We start from the raw sequence: 17,503 nt of genomic DNA, 5'->3' as shown, positions 1-17,503 counted from the left end.
CACAAAATCCAAAGCAGGCTCAAGGCTCTGAGCTATCAGCACAGAGCCTGAAATAGGTCTCGAACCCACAAACCATGAGATCATAACCTGAGCCAAAGTCGAACGCTTAATTGACTGAGCTGCCCAGGTGCTTCCCCAACTTTTTAAAACTTTTTTTAATGTTTGGGGTACCTGGGTGACTCAGTCAGTTCAGCGTCCAACTTCAGCTCAGGTCATGATCTCATGGTTCATGGGTTCAAGCCCTGTGTCAGGCTCTGTGCTGACAGCTCAGAGCCTGGAGCCTGCTTCAGTTTCTGTGTTTCCCTCTCTCTGCCCCTACCCCACTCTCAATCTCTCTGTTTCTCTCTCAAAAATAAACAAATATTTTTTGATTTTTAAATTTTTTAAATGCTTATTTATTTTTGAGGGAGAGAGAGAGAGAGAGCAAGTGAACACATGAGCATGGGAAGGGCAGGGAGAAGGGGAGACAGAGAATCCCAAGCAGACTCCACACTGTTAGCACAGAGCCTGATGCAGGCCTCAAACTAACCAAACATGATCATGACCTGAGCTGAAATCAAGAGTCAGACACCTAACTGACAGAGCCACCCAGGAGCCCGTCTTTTTCTTGTAATCCCTTGATAGTTACACTGCCAATATCTTCTGTCAGGCTGAAACTTGTTTTTCCATTTTGTTTTTGGTTCACATTAGTTTTTAATTTTAATGTAGTCAATTTTTCCTTTATGTTTTATCTAGTATACCTACTTTAAGAAATCTTTCATCATTCTGAGATCACATATAATCTCCCATTAAGATGCATGATGAAGTATTAAGAGTCATGATGTCTACAACTTACTTTCAAAAAAATCAAAAAATTTTTAAAAATTTTAAAGATAAAAAATACATACATATACATATGATAAAATGGTAATAGTTTTTTTATCTAGGCAGAGGTGAGTGTATAGACATTTACTGTCCTTCCTTCAAACTTTTCTGAATATTTGAAACTCATAGTAAAAAGTAGGAAGAAAAATATTTATCTATTTTCTCTAATGTTCTAAAAGATTTTACTTTCACATTTAGATTTTTTTTTTTAACATATTTCTGTATATGGAATGAAAACGGGAAATCTAATTTTCCCCCATAGGATAACCAATTTCCCTAGCACTGTTTCCCCCAGTGAAATGCAGTAACACCTCAATTATACATCAAGTTCTCTTATAAGCCTGAATCTCTTTCTGGGCTCTCTGTTACATTCCTGTGGTTTACTTATCTCAGGGTAAATACCACACTGTCTTAATTGCCATAGCATTAGAGTAGTCTTGAAATCTGGTAGGGCTTTTTCTTCAAAACCTGCTATTGCTATTTATGTTAGTTTCCTGTGGCTGCCCTAAAAAATTACCACCAACTTGCTGGGTTGAAACAGTTCTGGAGGCCAGAAGTTTAACATAAGTTTCACTGGGCCAGAATCAAGAACATTCCCTCCAGAGGCTCTAGGGGAAATATTCGCTGCCTCTTTCAGCTTCTGGTAGCCCCTTTGCTTATAGCCACATCACTCCAATTTCTGCCTTTATCTTCACATTGCCTCCTCTCTTTTGTATGTATCTTATCCCTCTCAGCCTTTCTCTTATAAAGATACTTCTGATCGGATTTAGGGCCCACTTGGATAATTCAGGACAACCTCCTATGTCAAGATCCTTCTTAATCATATTTACAAAGATCATTTTTCCTTATAAATTAACATTAACAGGTTCCAGGGATTAGGACCTGGTATCTTTGAAAAGCCTACTAAATTGTTCTTAGTCTTTTGCTCTTCTGAATAAATTTTGGAATCAGCATGTTGACATTTTGACTGGATCCATAAATTGAGAAAAATTGACATCTTTATAATATTAAATCCATTTATGATATAAAATCACTCTCCATTGTTTTAATGTCCCTCAATTATGTTTTAGAATTTTCTCCTTAAAAGTCTTACACATCTTTTATTAGATCTATTCCTAGGTACCTTCCAGTATTATAAATGATACACATTAAAAGTTAATCTTCTAAGGGCTAAAATAGGAAACTTCATTAATACTGAACTTATATCCAGATGCTTTGTCAGAATCTCTTTTTAATTCTGATCATTTATCTGTAGATGCTCTTGAATTTCCTATGTAAAAATCATACTGTCAGTGAATCACTACAGCTTTGTTCCCTCATTTGCATTAATTTGTATGTGATTAACTGCCTTGTTTCTTCAGATCAAGGTTTACTTCCCTAATCAAAACCATTTAAGAACATTAAAAGCAAACATACAGGACACTTACCTAGAAAGCTGTGGGCGGTTGGTACCAGCATTGAAGAGAGTGGGAGAGGCATGGGTAAACCACTTCTCAGAAAGAAGATTATATGTTTCAATAGCAGCATCAATATCTTCTTCATGAATCCCCACAGATACCCTCATCAACATATGCTGTGGTCTTTCAGCCACTAAAAACAAATGGAGTTTCACATGATGGGACATGTCAGAAAAACTAGGCTGAGACATGTACTGGAGTCAAAACAGGAACACCAAAGACAATTTAAAAAACTTTATACCAATAAGCACCAACAATTAATCATAAACCAAATCTAAAGTTAAAAATGTTAGTGCTCACTATCAACAATAGCCAAAGTATGGAAAGAGCCCAAATGTCCATCAATGGATGAATGGATAAAGAAAATGTAGTGTGTATACACACACACACACACACACACACACACACACACAATGGAGTATTACTCGACAATCAAAAAGAATGAAACCTTGCCATTTGCAACTACATGGACGGAACTGGAGGGTATTATGCTAAGTGAAATTAGTCAGCGAAAGACAAAAATCATATGACTTCACGCATATGAGGACTTTAAGAGACAAAGCAGATGAACATAAGGGAAGGGAAACAAAAATAATATAAAAACAGGGAGGGTGACAAAACCAGAAGAGACTCATAAATATGGAGAACAGAGGGTTACTGGAGGAGGTGTGGGACGGGGGGATGGGCTAAATGGGTAAGGAGCACTAAGGAATCTACTCCTGAAATCATTGTTGCACTGTATGCTAACTAATTTGGGTGTAAATTAAAAAATAAATAAATAAATAAATAAATAGGAACTACCCTACAACCCAGCAATTGCAGTACTAGATATTTATCCAAGGGATACAGGTATGCTGTTTCGAAGGGGCTCATGCATCCCAATGTTTATAGTGCTATTGACAATAGCCAAAGTATGGAAACAGCCCAAATGTCCATCAACAGATGAATGGATAAAGAATATGTGGTGTGTATGTGTGTGTGTGTGTGTGTGTGTGTGTGTGTGTGTGTATATATATATATATATATATATATATATATATATATGGCGGATGAAATCTTGCCATCTGCAACTATGTGGATGGAACTAGAGGGTATTATGCTAAGCAAAATTAATCAGAGAAAGACAAATATCATATGACTTCACTCATATGAGGAATTTAAGATACAAAACAGATGAACATAAGGGAAGGGAAGCAAAAATAATATAAAAACAGGGAGGGGGACAAAACATAAGAGACTCTTAAATATAGAGAACAAACAAAGAGTTGCTGGAGGGGTTACAGGAGGGAAGGATAAGCTAAACAGGTAAGGGGCATTAGGAATCTACTCCTGAAATCATTGCTGTAGTATATGCTAAGATGTAAATTAAAAAATAATTAATTTTAAAAAACTAAAAAAAAAATGTTAGTGCTCAAATAGAAATGTTAAGGCTAATAGCTCAAAGCTCTATATTCAATATAGTAAACAGAAAATATAACAAACATGTTCATTTCTCACCTTTTCCATTGATCTTCAACAAATAGGACCGCTCCAGAGTCTAGAAAAAGCAAAGCACCCAAAAAACTTCCAGAGCACAGTTTTTAAAGACACAATACAGCTTTCCCAATAAGGCAATCTATCGAAATATTCTCAGTTTTTGTATTATTTTAAATGAGAAGAATAGCATATATACTTTTACTAGCTTCAGTCTGGAACATTATCAGTTGGCCATCTGTTTTGGAAAAGACTACATGAAAACTTCTAGAAAAAGCCAGCTCTATATTAATGTGTAAAATGTTAAATGCAGAAGTCGTGGTATTCACCGTCATCATCATCATTATGGTTAATACTTGCAAAGTGCTGTTGTAAAGCTAGGCACTGATGTAAGCAATACACACACACACAGAGTCATTTAATTCTCAAGAGAATTTATTGTTGAAATTTTATTATCATTATCCCCATTCGAAAGGTGAGGAAATAAGCACAGAGAGATTAAGTAACCAGCTAAAAAAAAAAAAAAAAATTAACCAGCTAAATAAGAGAGCAGAGATTTGAACCCAGATGGCCTGACATTCATGTTCTCAATCATTGCACAATACTGTTTACCAACACAAAAGTACCTTAAAATGCACTTTGTACATGGTAGGGATTCAATAAATAGTTGTTACATAAATAGAATAATACGGAATCATTCTAGCCAAGTATCTACATATCTCTTTAAGTAATCCACAAGTAATACCTGTAAAATTCAAAAACTGCAAATGGATTAAGCTATCTTTCCTGAATTCAAACAACCATCGCCACCCTAACCTAATCCCCCAGGTCCATCCCAACTCCCAAAACTTATTGCTTTTATAATTGTATCATTAAAACATAAACAAAAACCTGTGTTTGCTGATTTAATGAGGAATTCCCACTTATTTAAAACCCATTATTTACCTTAAATCCAAAGTAATTATAAGAGAAATCTCGGTCATAGATAATGGCAGAATTCAGGCGCTAACAGGGGTTAAACAAACAAAAAAAAAAACCATAATTAAGATAATTCGATTTTCACAAAATCTGATCTCTTTCAGCCCTGAAACTAAAACTGACATAGGATACAAAGGAAGAACACTAAGTATTGTTGTAGACTAGAAATTTATATCTAACATTAGGAAAGTAAAACAGTATATAGAGTATCTTGATTAGGTTTAAAAACATGTATATTAAAAGACTAAAAGAGAACATGTATATGTAAGCTGTACATAAGTAAAAATATAAATGGGATTTTCCAAACTTCCCCTATTATATTTACAGTTAATCTGTAATTAAAGAAGGAAAGAACATAAGCATAAAAGAGACATTATCATCCTTAAACATGTTTTTAGACTACCTGTTAATTTAAAGGTATTAGTACCACATATTTACTACTACATATTTTTATTTCAAAATTAGCCCATTTTAAACTGCACATAACAGTTTAATAAAGAATGACAGAGGGTAGGATTACATTAATTCTAAGGCTCTTCAAAATCCAGGTTTTAAATAAACTAGTGTCATGACAATGAGATTTATAGCAGGTTTTAAATAAACTAGTGTCATGACAATGAGGTTTATAGCAAAATTGGTCATTGTTACAGAGTTTTTCTTTGCTATAAAGCTGTTTAGAGGAAAACAAAAGCAACTAGGTACAAATAGTCATTTTGGATAGAAAAAAATGGAGTTATTATTGTTCTTCAAAACACAAAACAGAAATGCTTTCTGTATAATGATCCATGCCCAAGAACTAGAAAAATCTATATGACACTCCTCCTTTACTCTTAAATGTTTAAGGGCATCTTTGTTGTCAAAGGCAGGTAGGTGCCTAGCCCAAGTAATGGGGAACTGAAATACTTGCTTATCAGTATTTATTTTATAAATATAGGTTTTTGCTGTTCTTTATTTTTGGGGTTTGGTTTGGTTTGGTTTGGTTTTTGAGAGAGAGAGCATGCATGAGAGGGGGGAAGAGCAGAGGGAGAAGAGAGCATCTTAAGCAGGCCCCATGCTCAGCGTGGAGCCCAAGGCAGGGCTGGATCCAACAACTGTGAGATCATGACCCGAGCTGAAATCAAGAGATGGATACAACCAACTCGAGCCACCCATGTGCCCCTATTTTTGTTTTTAACCTGTCTTCAAGATTACACATATGAACAACACACAACAACTCAGTTTTCTCTCACTCTCTTTAACATCAGATACACATTTAGAGAGACAGTTGACTAATCATTCTATTACCAAAGGTAAAAACATGGTAAATAAATCCATGTACAAAAGGGCTGGCTAGACCTACACATCTTTCCCTTTTTTGTCCTGTGGGATCTAGTTAAGGGATTAAAACACAAGTGAACAACTTTTAAGTTAGTGAGCAAGATCTCTAAAGATTTTATGCTGGGAGTCAGTTTGGCAATGTCTACTAAATTTTTGAATGCACATACTCTTTGGCTAAGCAACTCCACTGAAGGGATTTATCTTACTGATATACTCATCTATGAGCAAAGCACCTACCATACAAGGATATTTGCTGCAGCAAGAAATGGAAAACAAATATTCATCACCAGAGCAATTCTTACATATATGTACAATGATAATAAATCTATAAACTGGAAAGCCATGCAGCTGTTAGAAAGAATAGGTTAAGTTCATAAATGTTGATATAAAACTATCTCCAGGATAAACTTGAAGTGAAAAAAGTATCAGCAAGAGCAGTATGCATAGTATACTACCACTAAAAGGAAAAACATATATGGACACGTACACACACACATACACACATATATTATAGAACAGCTCTAGAAAAATATAGTTAAAAATGATAAAACATTCTTGCTCTAGAAAACAGGATTCAGAGAAGGAGAAAGAATTACTTTTTACCTATACTATTTATAATGTTTAAATTTTTAAAAATATGCTTGTTGCTTTAAAAAAAAAAAAAAGGAATCCATAAAAAAATTTTCACCAGAAAAGCATTATACATACATCTTTATTGGCCAAAACAATATCCAGTGTTGACTTGGCCACCATGGGAGAGTGTTTGCCATTATGTGGATTTATGTAGTTGTAGAGATCTTCCATCACATCTAAAAAAAAAAATTTTAATAAATAAATATCAAAATCACTTAACAGCAAATTCAATCCTCAGATAACAGTCTAAGGGTTTTCAACCCTTTTTTTCATGCCACCCTATCTGACTGCCTAGCATAGAAAGTGCTCAATAAACGTATACATGTTGAATAAATATAGATTAATACCTCAGTAAAGGAAACATCTTCCAGAGTTAGAGTAAACATAGGCTCTTGTAATGTGAAAAAGATTCTCCAGTGATTCTGATGACCAACCCCACTGAGAATTATTGGTTGAAAATACAGAAAAGCAGAAATTATTATCTCAATTGGTTTTTATCCCAACAGAATAGAAACTCAACTTTAAATTCATAATTTATCATCACAAGCATTTCATTTCTATAAACAGTTAGCCCTCTCACTTTGTTCTTCAAGACATCACAGCAGATAGCAGAGTGTGGCTCTCTGCATTTACATATAAAACTTATATAAGCACACATAATGCTGACATTTTGATTGGGATTATCTTGAATCTATAGAACAATTTTCGGAAAACTAATATATATACAATAAATCCAATGAAGAGGGTGATATTTGAGCTCCAAATAATAATAATCTGCAATTGAGCCAAAAGACTTGTACTCTCACTCTATCAGCTGACTTTTCATATATCACTTTTTACACACTGAACAAATTATTTAACCTTCTTTTGCCCACATTCCCTGAGCTATAAAATGAGTGATGGAATGAAATGCTTGCTAATGGTGACAAAAGACATTTTGTTCAACCTAGAACTTGCCAATAAATATTACTCATTTTACCAACCAAACCACCACCAACCACTGATGGGCTTTAAAAAAAAAAAAAAAAGAGAGAGAGAGAGAGAGAGAGAGAGAGAAGAAAAGGATCCACTGACTTTCTCATGCAGGTCAGCAGCATGGAGAAACAGAAGTTCCAGTCTCTTCTCTGCCACTAACACACACACTTTTAAAGTAAGATGTAACTTTTGATATTTAGGGTTTCATTTTAGTAGCCTTATAAATTTTCTGAGAAGTCTAACTTTTTCCTGGAGACTCACCACTGAACACTTTCTTTGTTTCTTTGTGCAAGTTGGAGACCGCAATCCTTGCTGCCAGGATGGCATAGTCAGGGTGCTTGGTAGTCAAGGTCGCAGCTGTTTCAGCAGCCAAAGTATCTAGTTCCACAGTGGTGACCCCACTGTATAAGCCCTGGATTACTTTCATGGTGATCTGAGCCTATAAAAACAAAACCAAGAATTACTTGAGCTTCTCCAAGAACCACTAGCCTCCTTAAAAGAGCAATGAATAAAGCCATCAAATTTGTTATCAAAACAAAATAGATGGCACAAAAACAGACACATAGACCAATGGAATAGAATAGAAACCCCAGAACTAGACCCACAAACGTATGGCCAACTCATCTTTGACAAAGCAGGAAAGAACATCCAATGGAAAAAAGACAGCCTCTTTAACAAATGGTGCTGGGAGAACTGGACAGCAACATGCAGAAGGTTGAAACTAGACCACTTTCTCACACCATTCACAAAAATAAACTCAAAATGGATAAAGGACCTAAATGTGAGACAGGAAACCATCAAAACCTTAGAGGAGAAAGCAGGAAAAGACCTCTCTGAACTCAGCCGTAGCAATCTCTTACTCGACACATCCCCAAAGGCAAGGGAATTAAAAGCAAAAGTGAATTACTGGGACCTTATGAAGATAAAAAGCTTCTGCACAGCAAAGGAAACAACCAACAAAACTAAAAGGCAACCAACGGAATGGGAAAAGATATTTGCAAATGACATATCGGACAAAGGGCTAGTATCCAAAATCTATAAAGAGCTCACCAAACTCCACACCCGAAAAACAAATAACCCAGTGAAGAAATGGGCAGAAAACATGAATAGACACTTCTCTAAAGAAGACATCCGGATGGCCAACAGGCACATGAAAAGATGTTCAGCGTCGCTCCTTATCAGGGAAATACAAATCAAAACCACACTCAGGTATCACCTCACGCCAGTCAGAGCGGCCAAAATGAACAAATCAGGAGACTATAGATGCTGGAGAGGATGTGGAGAAACGGGAACCCTCTTGCACTGTTGGTGGGAATGCAAATTGGTGCAGCCGCTCTGGAAAGCAGTGTGGAGGTTCCTCAGAAAATTAAAAATAGACCTACCCTATGACCCAGCAGTAGCACTGCTAGGAATTTATCCAAGGGATACAGGAGTACTGATGCATAGGGCCACTTGTACCCCAATGTTCATAGCAGCACTCTCAACAATAGCCAAATTATGGAAAGAGCCTAAATGTCCATCAACTGATGAATGGATAAAGAAATTGTGGTTTATATACACAATGGAATATTACGTGGCAATGAGAAAAAATGAAATATGGCCTTTTGTAGCAACGTGGATGGAACTGGAGAGTGTGATGCTAAGTGAAATAAGCCATACAGAGAAAGACAGATACCCTATGTGTTCACTCTTATGTGGATCCTGAGAAACTTAACAGGAACCCATGGGGGAGGGGAAGGAAAAAAAAACAAAAGAGGTTAGAATGGGAGAGAGCCAAAGCATAAGAGACTGTTAAAAACTGAGAACAAACTGAGGGTTGATGGGGGGTGGGAGGGAGGAGAGGGTGGGTGATGGGTATTGAGGAGGGCACCTTTTGGGATGAGCACTGGGTGTTGTATGGAAACCAATTTGTCAATAAATTTCATAAAAAAAAAAAAATAGACAACTACCTTTCCTGAAAAATTATCTTTCAGAATAAACTATGGGAAACTTAGTAATAAGAACACATAAACCAATAGACCCACCAGACAATGCATACTACATTTGCTATGAAGAGGTGTCACCAAACAAACAGAAAATCCAAGTATAGCTTTTATAAAGATTAATAGTCTCACAGGAAAATAGCTAAAAACAAACCAGTGATTTTATAAGTATTTCCTCATCTTTCATTCAAATTCTCCCTCTGTGACCAGAGTTTGAGCTATATACTTACCCATTTCCCCCCAATCCTACCTAAGGACAAGTATGAGAAAACAAATGAATCAAACTTTAATCATTCCAATTAAAGGAGATAAAGGTATAAATTAGGGTTGAGGCAGACTCATCAAATAATTTAATGACTACCCTTTCTTTAGCACTTCACAAGTAGCCACAAAGTAGCTCAATTTTCATAATCTTCTCTGACATTTCAGTCACCATGTGAGATGGACATTATTACCATCACCACTCTACATGAGAAACTAAGGCTCAGGATACTGGGACTTGCCCACAGTTACTAAGTCTTCTGCTCCACATCCCATTCAACCTCACTGTATTTCACTGTTTTCAAGACCATACTGTAAGAGGTTCCCCTTTTTAAAACACACAATACACAAGTTATTACCATATATTTTTAAGAAAAACAAATTCTAGGGGCGCCTGAGTGGCTCAGTCGGTTAAGCGTCTTGACTTCGGCTCAGGTCATGATCTCACGGTTCGTGAGTTCGAGCCCCGCGTCGGGCTCTGGGCTGACAGCTCAGAGCCTGGAGCCCACTTCAGATTCTGTGTCTCCCTCTGTCTGCCCCTCCGCTGCTTGCACTGTCTCTCGCATTCTCTCAAAAATAAGTAAACATTAAAAACAAAATAAAGAAAAGGAAAGAAAAACAAATTCTAAGTTGTATATATGTGGGTGTTGACTGTATCTTTAAGACACCTTAATCCAACAGAAAATCAATGCACTTCCCAGTTAAAGCATGCCCCCTTCAAAAAAGTGTGTGTGTATCACTAGTTTATAATCAATTCTACTTATATTATACCTAAGCCCAAGTTGCTCCTGATCACTTTCTTCTCAGATCCAAGATATAAGTTATGTTCAGTAAAAGAGTAGTGAAGTCTTCTGAATAGTTTCTGGTGCTACATGGCAAGTAATCAGAATTCAGGATAAAATAACAAGTCACTTGTACATCTCACTCCCCTGTCTTTGGAACTTTCTTATCTCTAAACCAGGAAGATGAAATAGTTTGATCTCTCAGATTCATTCCAACTCTAATATTCAACTATTCTAATTATTATTTAGAATTCCTAAATATAAAAACAAATGTAAAATGTAAGTATATTTTACTTACATTCCTATTTATTTATAATATTATTTATATTGTTAAATATAAAAGAATTTATAATATGCATATTCTAAGGCTATTTAAAATTATTTCCTTTTGAACATTTTGGTCAATTCAATATTTATCAAGTGTCTAATTACATATATGCCAAGCACTGTTGGATATCACAAGAATAAGACACAGCCCACCCTCGATTCTAGAGGAGGACAGAGACATATAACGAATTTCCATATCACGTAATTAATGCTATGAGGCCAGCACCAGCGCCACAACAGTACAGATAAAATACCTAAATAAAGCTGGGGCAATATGAATGGGTTTGGAAAAAGGGTTCTTATAGATTCTATTTCAAAGATCATCTTGGAAACTATGTGTAAGATGCATCTGAAGAGGGCAAGATTAAAGGAAGACCAGGAGGACACTTTAGAGACCACTACAGACAGCAATCCAGAGAAGAGTTAGTTGATAAGGGTCTAGAGTAGCTAAGTTACAAAAAATGAGAAAAACAGAAAAACTTGCTTATGAATAGTTCTCCTTAATTTAAATGTTGTCCATGAAATCCACTTTATATTACTTAAATGTATTCTTTCTACATAGATAACAAAAAAGCAAATTTCAAACCAGTTCCTATCCAAATGACCATAACTCCAAAAGAAGCTTTTCTACAGGCTTTTCCACTTATGAATACAACAATTTACTCAAGGAAGTCTTTCTAAATTTGGGTCCTGTGAGTTCTTTCCAGAGAGTGAGTTCTGTGAGTTCTTTTCATAGTTCTCTGAAAAGAACTCACAGGACCCAATTTTAGAAAGTAAGTTTTGTTTTGTTTTTGTTTTTTAGAAAATAACCATTAAGCAATGAATTCACATTTTATATCCAACGCCATAACCAAAATATCAAACCAAAATATGTATCAAGTGAATGATAAGAGATAAGAGACTAGTAAAAAGAATCACATGAAACAAGGTTTAAATACAAACCATATTTACTTACAGGGTCAACAAAATCCATATTAAGTCCATAACATAGCTTCTGGATTCGAGACGTAATTTTGTCGAACATAACCCGCTCTTGGCGGCCATCTGAAGAATCAAACCATGCAATTCACGTTAGCACTTAATAACATAGCGATGTCAAAGAATCAAAGGTAATTAACACACGAACTTTGAATATTGATGAACATGAGATGCTATTTCACAGATAAAAAGTTCAGACCCCAACAGATTCATCAAAAAATTTTTTGTGTCTTCAAAAAGTAGGGATTTTATACTGAAAGTCTTCCCTTCTTCCTTCACATTAAAAATCAGTTGGATTCTGGGGCACCTGGGTGGCGCAGTCAGTTAAGCGTCCGACTTTAGCCAGGTCACGATCTCGCGATCTGTGAGTTCGAGCCCCGCGTCAGGCTCTGGGCTGATGGCTCAGAGCCTGGAGCCTGTTTCCGATTCTGTGTCTCCCTCTCTCTCTGCCCCTCCCCCGTTCATGCTCTGTCTCTCTCTGTCCCAAAAATAAATAAACTTTGAAAAAAAAAAATCTTTAAAAAAAAAAAAAATCAGTTGGATTCTTGCAATAACTTCCCAAATGATGCTTCTCCCTTTATCCCAGATAGCAGTCAGAATTATTCTTTAAAACTTAAGTCAGGGTGCCTGGGTGGCTTAGTCAGTTGAGCATCAACTCTTGGTTTCAACTCAGGTCATGATCTCACCATTTATGGGATCAAGTCCCATGTCGGGCTCTTCTGCGCTGGCAGTATGGAGCCTGCTTGGGATTCTCTCTCCCCCTCTCTCTCTGCCCTTCCCCCTGCTCGCTCGCTCTCTCTCTCTCTCTCTCTCTCTCTCTCAAAATACATAAATAAACAAAAAAACAAAAAGCTTAAGTCCATGGATGCCTGGGTTGCTCAGTCGATTAAGCGTCTGACTTCAGCTCCTGTCATAATCTCTCGGTTTGTGAGTTCGAGCTCTGCACTGGCCTCTGCAATGGCAGCTCAGAGCTTGCTTTGGATTCTCTCTCTCCCTCTCTTTTTGCCCCTCACCTGATTGTGAGCTCTCTCTCTCTCTCTCAAAAATGAATAAATAAACGTTAAAAAAAAAACACTTAAGTCAAAATCATGACATTATCCCCCGCAAATCTCCTCCAGAATAAAAGTCAAAATCATTACGAGTACAATCATTATAGTCCATAGAATCCTACACAATCTATCCTGTGTGCCCCCGCCCTTCCCCAACTTTACCTTCTTCTTTCCCACCTTCCTCACTTACTCAACCCTGGCAACCTTGGCCTCCTTGCTATCTATACTCTTTTAGGTATTTGGTCAATGCTATCTTCCCAGTGAGGCTTCTTTGATCACCCTATTTTTATTTTTTTTAACATTTATTTATTTTTAAGAGAGAGACAGAGCATGAGCAGGGGAGGGGCAGAGAGAGACGGAGACACAGAATCCAAAGCAGGCTCCAGGCCCTGAGCTGTCAGCACAGAGCCCGACGTGGGGCTCAAACCCACAAGCAGTGAGATCGTGACCTGAGTCAAAGTCGGACACCCAACTGACTGAGCCACCCAGATGCCCCTGATCACCCTGTTTTTAAACTGCAATACCCCATGGGCACCTGGCTGGCTCAGTCAGTTAAGCGGCCAACTCTAGGTTTTTAGCTCAGGTCATGATCTCATGATTTGTGAGTTCAGGCCCCGTGTAAGGCTCTGCACTGTCAGTGTGGAGCCTGCTTACAATTCTCTCGCTCCTTCTCTCTGCTTCTCCCCCACTCCTGCTTGCTCTCTCTCAAAATAAATAAACTAAAAAAAAATTTTTTTAACAAAAATAAATAAATAAATAAACTGCAATGCTCCAAACACAGCCTTGCTCTTCTTACCCCCCTCCTCCTTCTCTGCTTAGTTTTTCTCTACAGCACTTAGTACCATCTGACTTACTATGTACTTTATTTATGTATTTGTTTACCGTGTGAGCTCCCCACTCATCTGCTAGAACATAACTTCCAAAAGGAAAAAATATTTTTGCAAGTTTTATTTACCAATACACTGTCCAGTGCCCCGACCAAGAACCGAGGCCTAGCAAGGTACTCAAATATTTAGGAAATGTTAAATGATTTAAAACCTGTCCAACATCTTCATGATAAATTTGTCTTACATACTCATGATTTTGAATGTACTTCATACCATGTAAAGACATACTTCTATTTGTAATTCAAGACAATCTTCCAGAGGCTTCTTAGTTTTTGTTTTGCTTTTTCCAACCTCTAAGTTTTCATATTTCTGGGATATGGTAAGCAAATACATGTAGACCTTATCTAGTTAGTCCTTTTACGATTCTGCATTCAGAATATAGTCCTCTTTGTCCTTCCAGACAAAGTCCTATTATTCTTAGTTTAACTTCAATAGTAGTTCATCCAACCTTTATTTATTTACTCCTGTCAAGAATAGTGGATACATCCAATCACTAAATAGCTTGTCTTAGGCAAGCCACACAATATGACCAGACATTACAGATCTTCATTTACAGAATGAGGATAATTATTATACCTCTTCTTACTACATCAGTTTACTATAACAACAAAATGAGATTAGGTAAAAAAGTGCTTTTGTCTTAAAAGCTTTGGTATAATTACAATTATTATATCTCATTTTTTTTTTAAAAAGCTGCTCTTATTGGGAAAACACTGATCACAGTATATGATACAAAAGAGGCACTCAATAAATGTTAGTACCCCAAACTGATTCATTTGGTTTATCTTCTCTGTTCCCCATCCCCAATCCTTTTTAACTAGTAACTAAAGGGCAACATGTTAATTGTATGTTTACACTTGGCCTTCTCATTCACATCTTTATGTTAAAACTTAGTTTAGTGGCTGACCCAAGGTAAGTTCTCAAATGTTGGATGAAGAATAAATTAAAATTAAGACACCACTACTAACCTTTCATCAATAAAACAGGATATTTTTTCTTCTGCACTAATATCTGAACACTATGACAGCCCTCTTTCTGACCACCATTGTGATCTCCTGTTCTGGCCAGATTCACATATGCAGTGTTTAACCCTGCAACAGAGTTAATTTACTGGCCCACACTGGGACTAGGCCCTCAATGCTCTACCAACTGGCTAACTAAGCAGACAGATGATCACAAAGCAATATTTGCAAACAGATTTCTGCAGCTGCCAAGTTAATCAGGAAACTGACAAAAAGTACAACAGCAATTATACCGACTCACCCTGGAAGGGGAAGTCTAAAGGCCCATTTTCTAGCCTATCATTCCACTTGGTCAGCTTTGCAACTCAGATGCTGACTTCATCACATCATTAATCCCTGCTTCTCACTGCCTACATTATCCTCTTCTCTCAAGGAAAATCTTCCTTAATTTGGCCCTCTATCACTTTTTCACCTGTTCCCTGTGAAAATAACATTAAGTTCCAATAGCGCCTCCCATTCCCACACCCACATCAATGCTTATACCACAGGACCTGCCCCAAGCACTCAAACTTAACACTGGCCTCTTCCTCTTCTGAAATCCTCTAGAATACTAATTGTCTGATGTCCTCTTGATTACAAACTTCTCTAATTCTCTCTTCAGGAAGACTTTGGTATACTGTAAGTTAACCAAGGATGTGCCTCTTCTACAAGGTATGATTTTCTATCCCCTCTACCTGGAATGTTTAACCCACAGATCTTCACACAGCTGGCTCTTAATACTACTCAGAGCTCAGCTCAAATGCCAGCTCCTCAGACCTTTCCCTGACTATCTAACCTAAGATTACCTTCTCAATCACCTTTATTACATTACTGTTTTACTATCATCATCTCCCTAATCATGATCTGAAGTTGACTGATTCTTATATTTACTTGTTTCTTACATATACATACCACTCTCACCCACACCAGAATGTAAATGCCATGAGAAAAGGGATTTACCTTGTTTGGTTCATTGCTGTAATCTCTATTACCTAAAACAGTTCCTGGCACAAAGAAGTACTAAATAAATGCTTTCTGAAAAACTGAATGAATGGCCTCCTACAACCTTTACTTTACCTTTCAGAGTATCATATTTTATTATATTAAGTTCTTAAACATGTCTATCTTTGGGGCGCCCGGGTGGCTCAGTTGATGGAGAGTCTGACTCTTGATTTCGGGTCAGGTCATGATCTCATAGTTCCTGAGACTGAGCCCTGGGTCAAGCTGTGTCTTGGGCTCTGTGCTGACTCTCTCCCTCGCTCTCTCTGCCTATCTCCAGCTCATGCTCGCTTGCTCTCAAAATAAACTTAAAACAAAAATAATGAAAATAAATGTGTCTACCTTTATCAATTGATTGTAAGATCTTTGAAAACAGGAACCATGTCTGCCTATTCAGCCTTAATCTCAGTGCCCAGCAGAGTATCCACAGAGACTTGCAAAATAATACATTGGGCTGTAAAGGGAATTAAGAAGGAAGGGAGCAAATAGGGAGGGAGATAAGCAGGGAAAAGAGAGGGAGAGCTAGAGAACAGATTTGGAATAGAAGAGTGATTATCAGAGTACAAGTGGATGCTTTAAAAGGAATTATTTTGAAAAAAAACATTTTCATTTCATGAATACACACACACACACACACACACACACACACACACACAGACTGGCATGTTCTCAGTCACGATGTAAAATATAATTTTTACTATGGGTTACAACCCAATGTTTTGAAAACCCTATACTGCATTCCAAAGCACACTTTACAACTCAGTCAGCTACACTGCATTTATTGCAATGATTCTCAACTTTTATTCTTTAACCTTAATCTCCTTGAGGAATACAATACTCTCCCATTAGGAAAAAAAAAAAATAGCTGAAGACAGCAAGAGAAATACTCATCTACTATTTCCTTCTGTTACCTACCAATTTTCATATGATTAATCCTATGTCCCTAACAATCCTAAGATCTCTGAAGATGGAGCTGCCTTCTTCCTCTATTATTTCCCTCACAGTGCTTAGCAAGATATAAGCACATTGAGTAAATAGAGTAGTACCCCCTTTGTGGCAGAGGATACATTCCAAGACCCCCAATGGATGCCTGAAATCACAGAAAGTATACTGGGCCTCATATATACTGTTTTTTCCTGTATATACAGACCTATGATAAAGTTTAATTTATAAATTATGTACAGTAAAGATAAACAATAACTAATAATAAAACTATTATAACAATATACTATGATAAAAATTATGTGAATGTGGTCTCTCTCTCTCTCTCTCTCTCTTAAAATACCTTGTGGTACCAGGATAATGTCAGATGACAAAATGAATATATGATGGGATGAAATGAGGTGAAAGTCATAGGCATTGTGATGTAGAGTTAGGCTACTATTGACCTTTTGACAATACTCAGGAGAATCATCTGCTTCCAGATCACGGATGTCCGGGTAACTGAAACCGTGGAAAGCAAAACCCGGATAAGTGGGGGAGGACTACTATACTAGTAGGTTGACCGCCAGCTGCCCTCCTGGATAATTACATTAAAATT

At 37.0% G+C, this 17,503-nt stretch overlaps 1 protein-coding gene across 1 annotated transcript in view; it reads right to left on the bottom strand.

The window, feature by feature from the left end:
- The window catches only part of RRM1 (ribonucleotide reductase catalytic subunit M1), a 38,170-nt gene that overhangs the window by 18,421 nt on the left and 2,246 nt on the right, over nucleotides 1–17,503 (bottom strand). The window contains exons 2-7 of the mRNA XM_043580407.1: nucleotides 12,005–12,093; nucleotides 7,959–8,136; nucleotides 6,798–6,898; nucleotides 4,740–4,799; nucleotides 3,819–3,858; nucleotides 2,292–2,454 (exon numbers count right to left, since the gene is read on the bottom strand). Coding sequence (XP_043436342.1) covers nucleotides 2,292–2,454; nucleotides 3,819–3,858; nucleotides 4,740–4,799; nucleotides 6,798–6,898; nucleotides 7,959–8,136; nucleotides 12,005–12,093 — 631 coding nt within the window. The remainder of the gene's footprint in view (nucleotides 1–2,291; nucleotides 2,455–3,818; nucleotides 3,859–4,739; nucleotides 4,800–6,797; nucleotides 6,899–7,958; nucleotides 8,137–12,004; nucleotides 12,094–17,503) is intronic.

Source organism: Prionailurus bengalensis, chromosome D1, assembly GCF_016509475.1.
Source record: "Prionailurus bengalensis isolate Pbe53 chromosome D1, Fcat_Pben_1.1_paternal_pri, whole genome shotgun sequence".
NCBI lineage: Eukaryota > Metazoa > Chordata > Mammalia > Carnivora > Felidae > Prionailurus > Prionailurus bengalensis.
The sequence above is the reverse complement of the archived record's forward strand: the minus strand, read 5'-3'. Positions and strand labels throughout refer to the sequence as shown.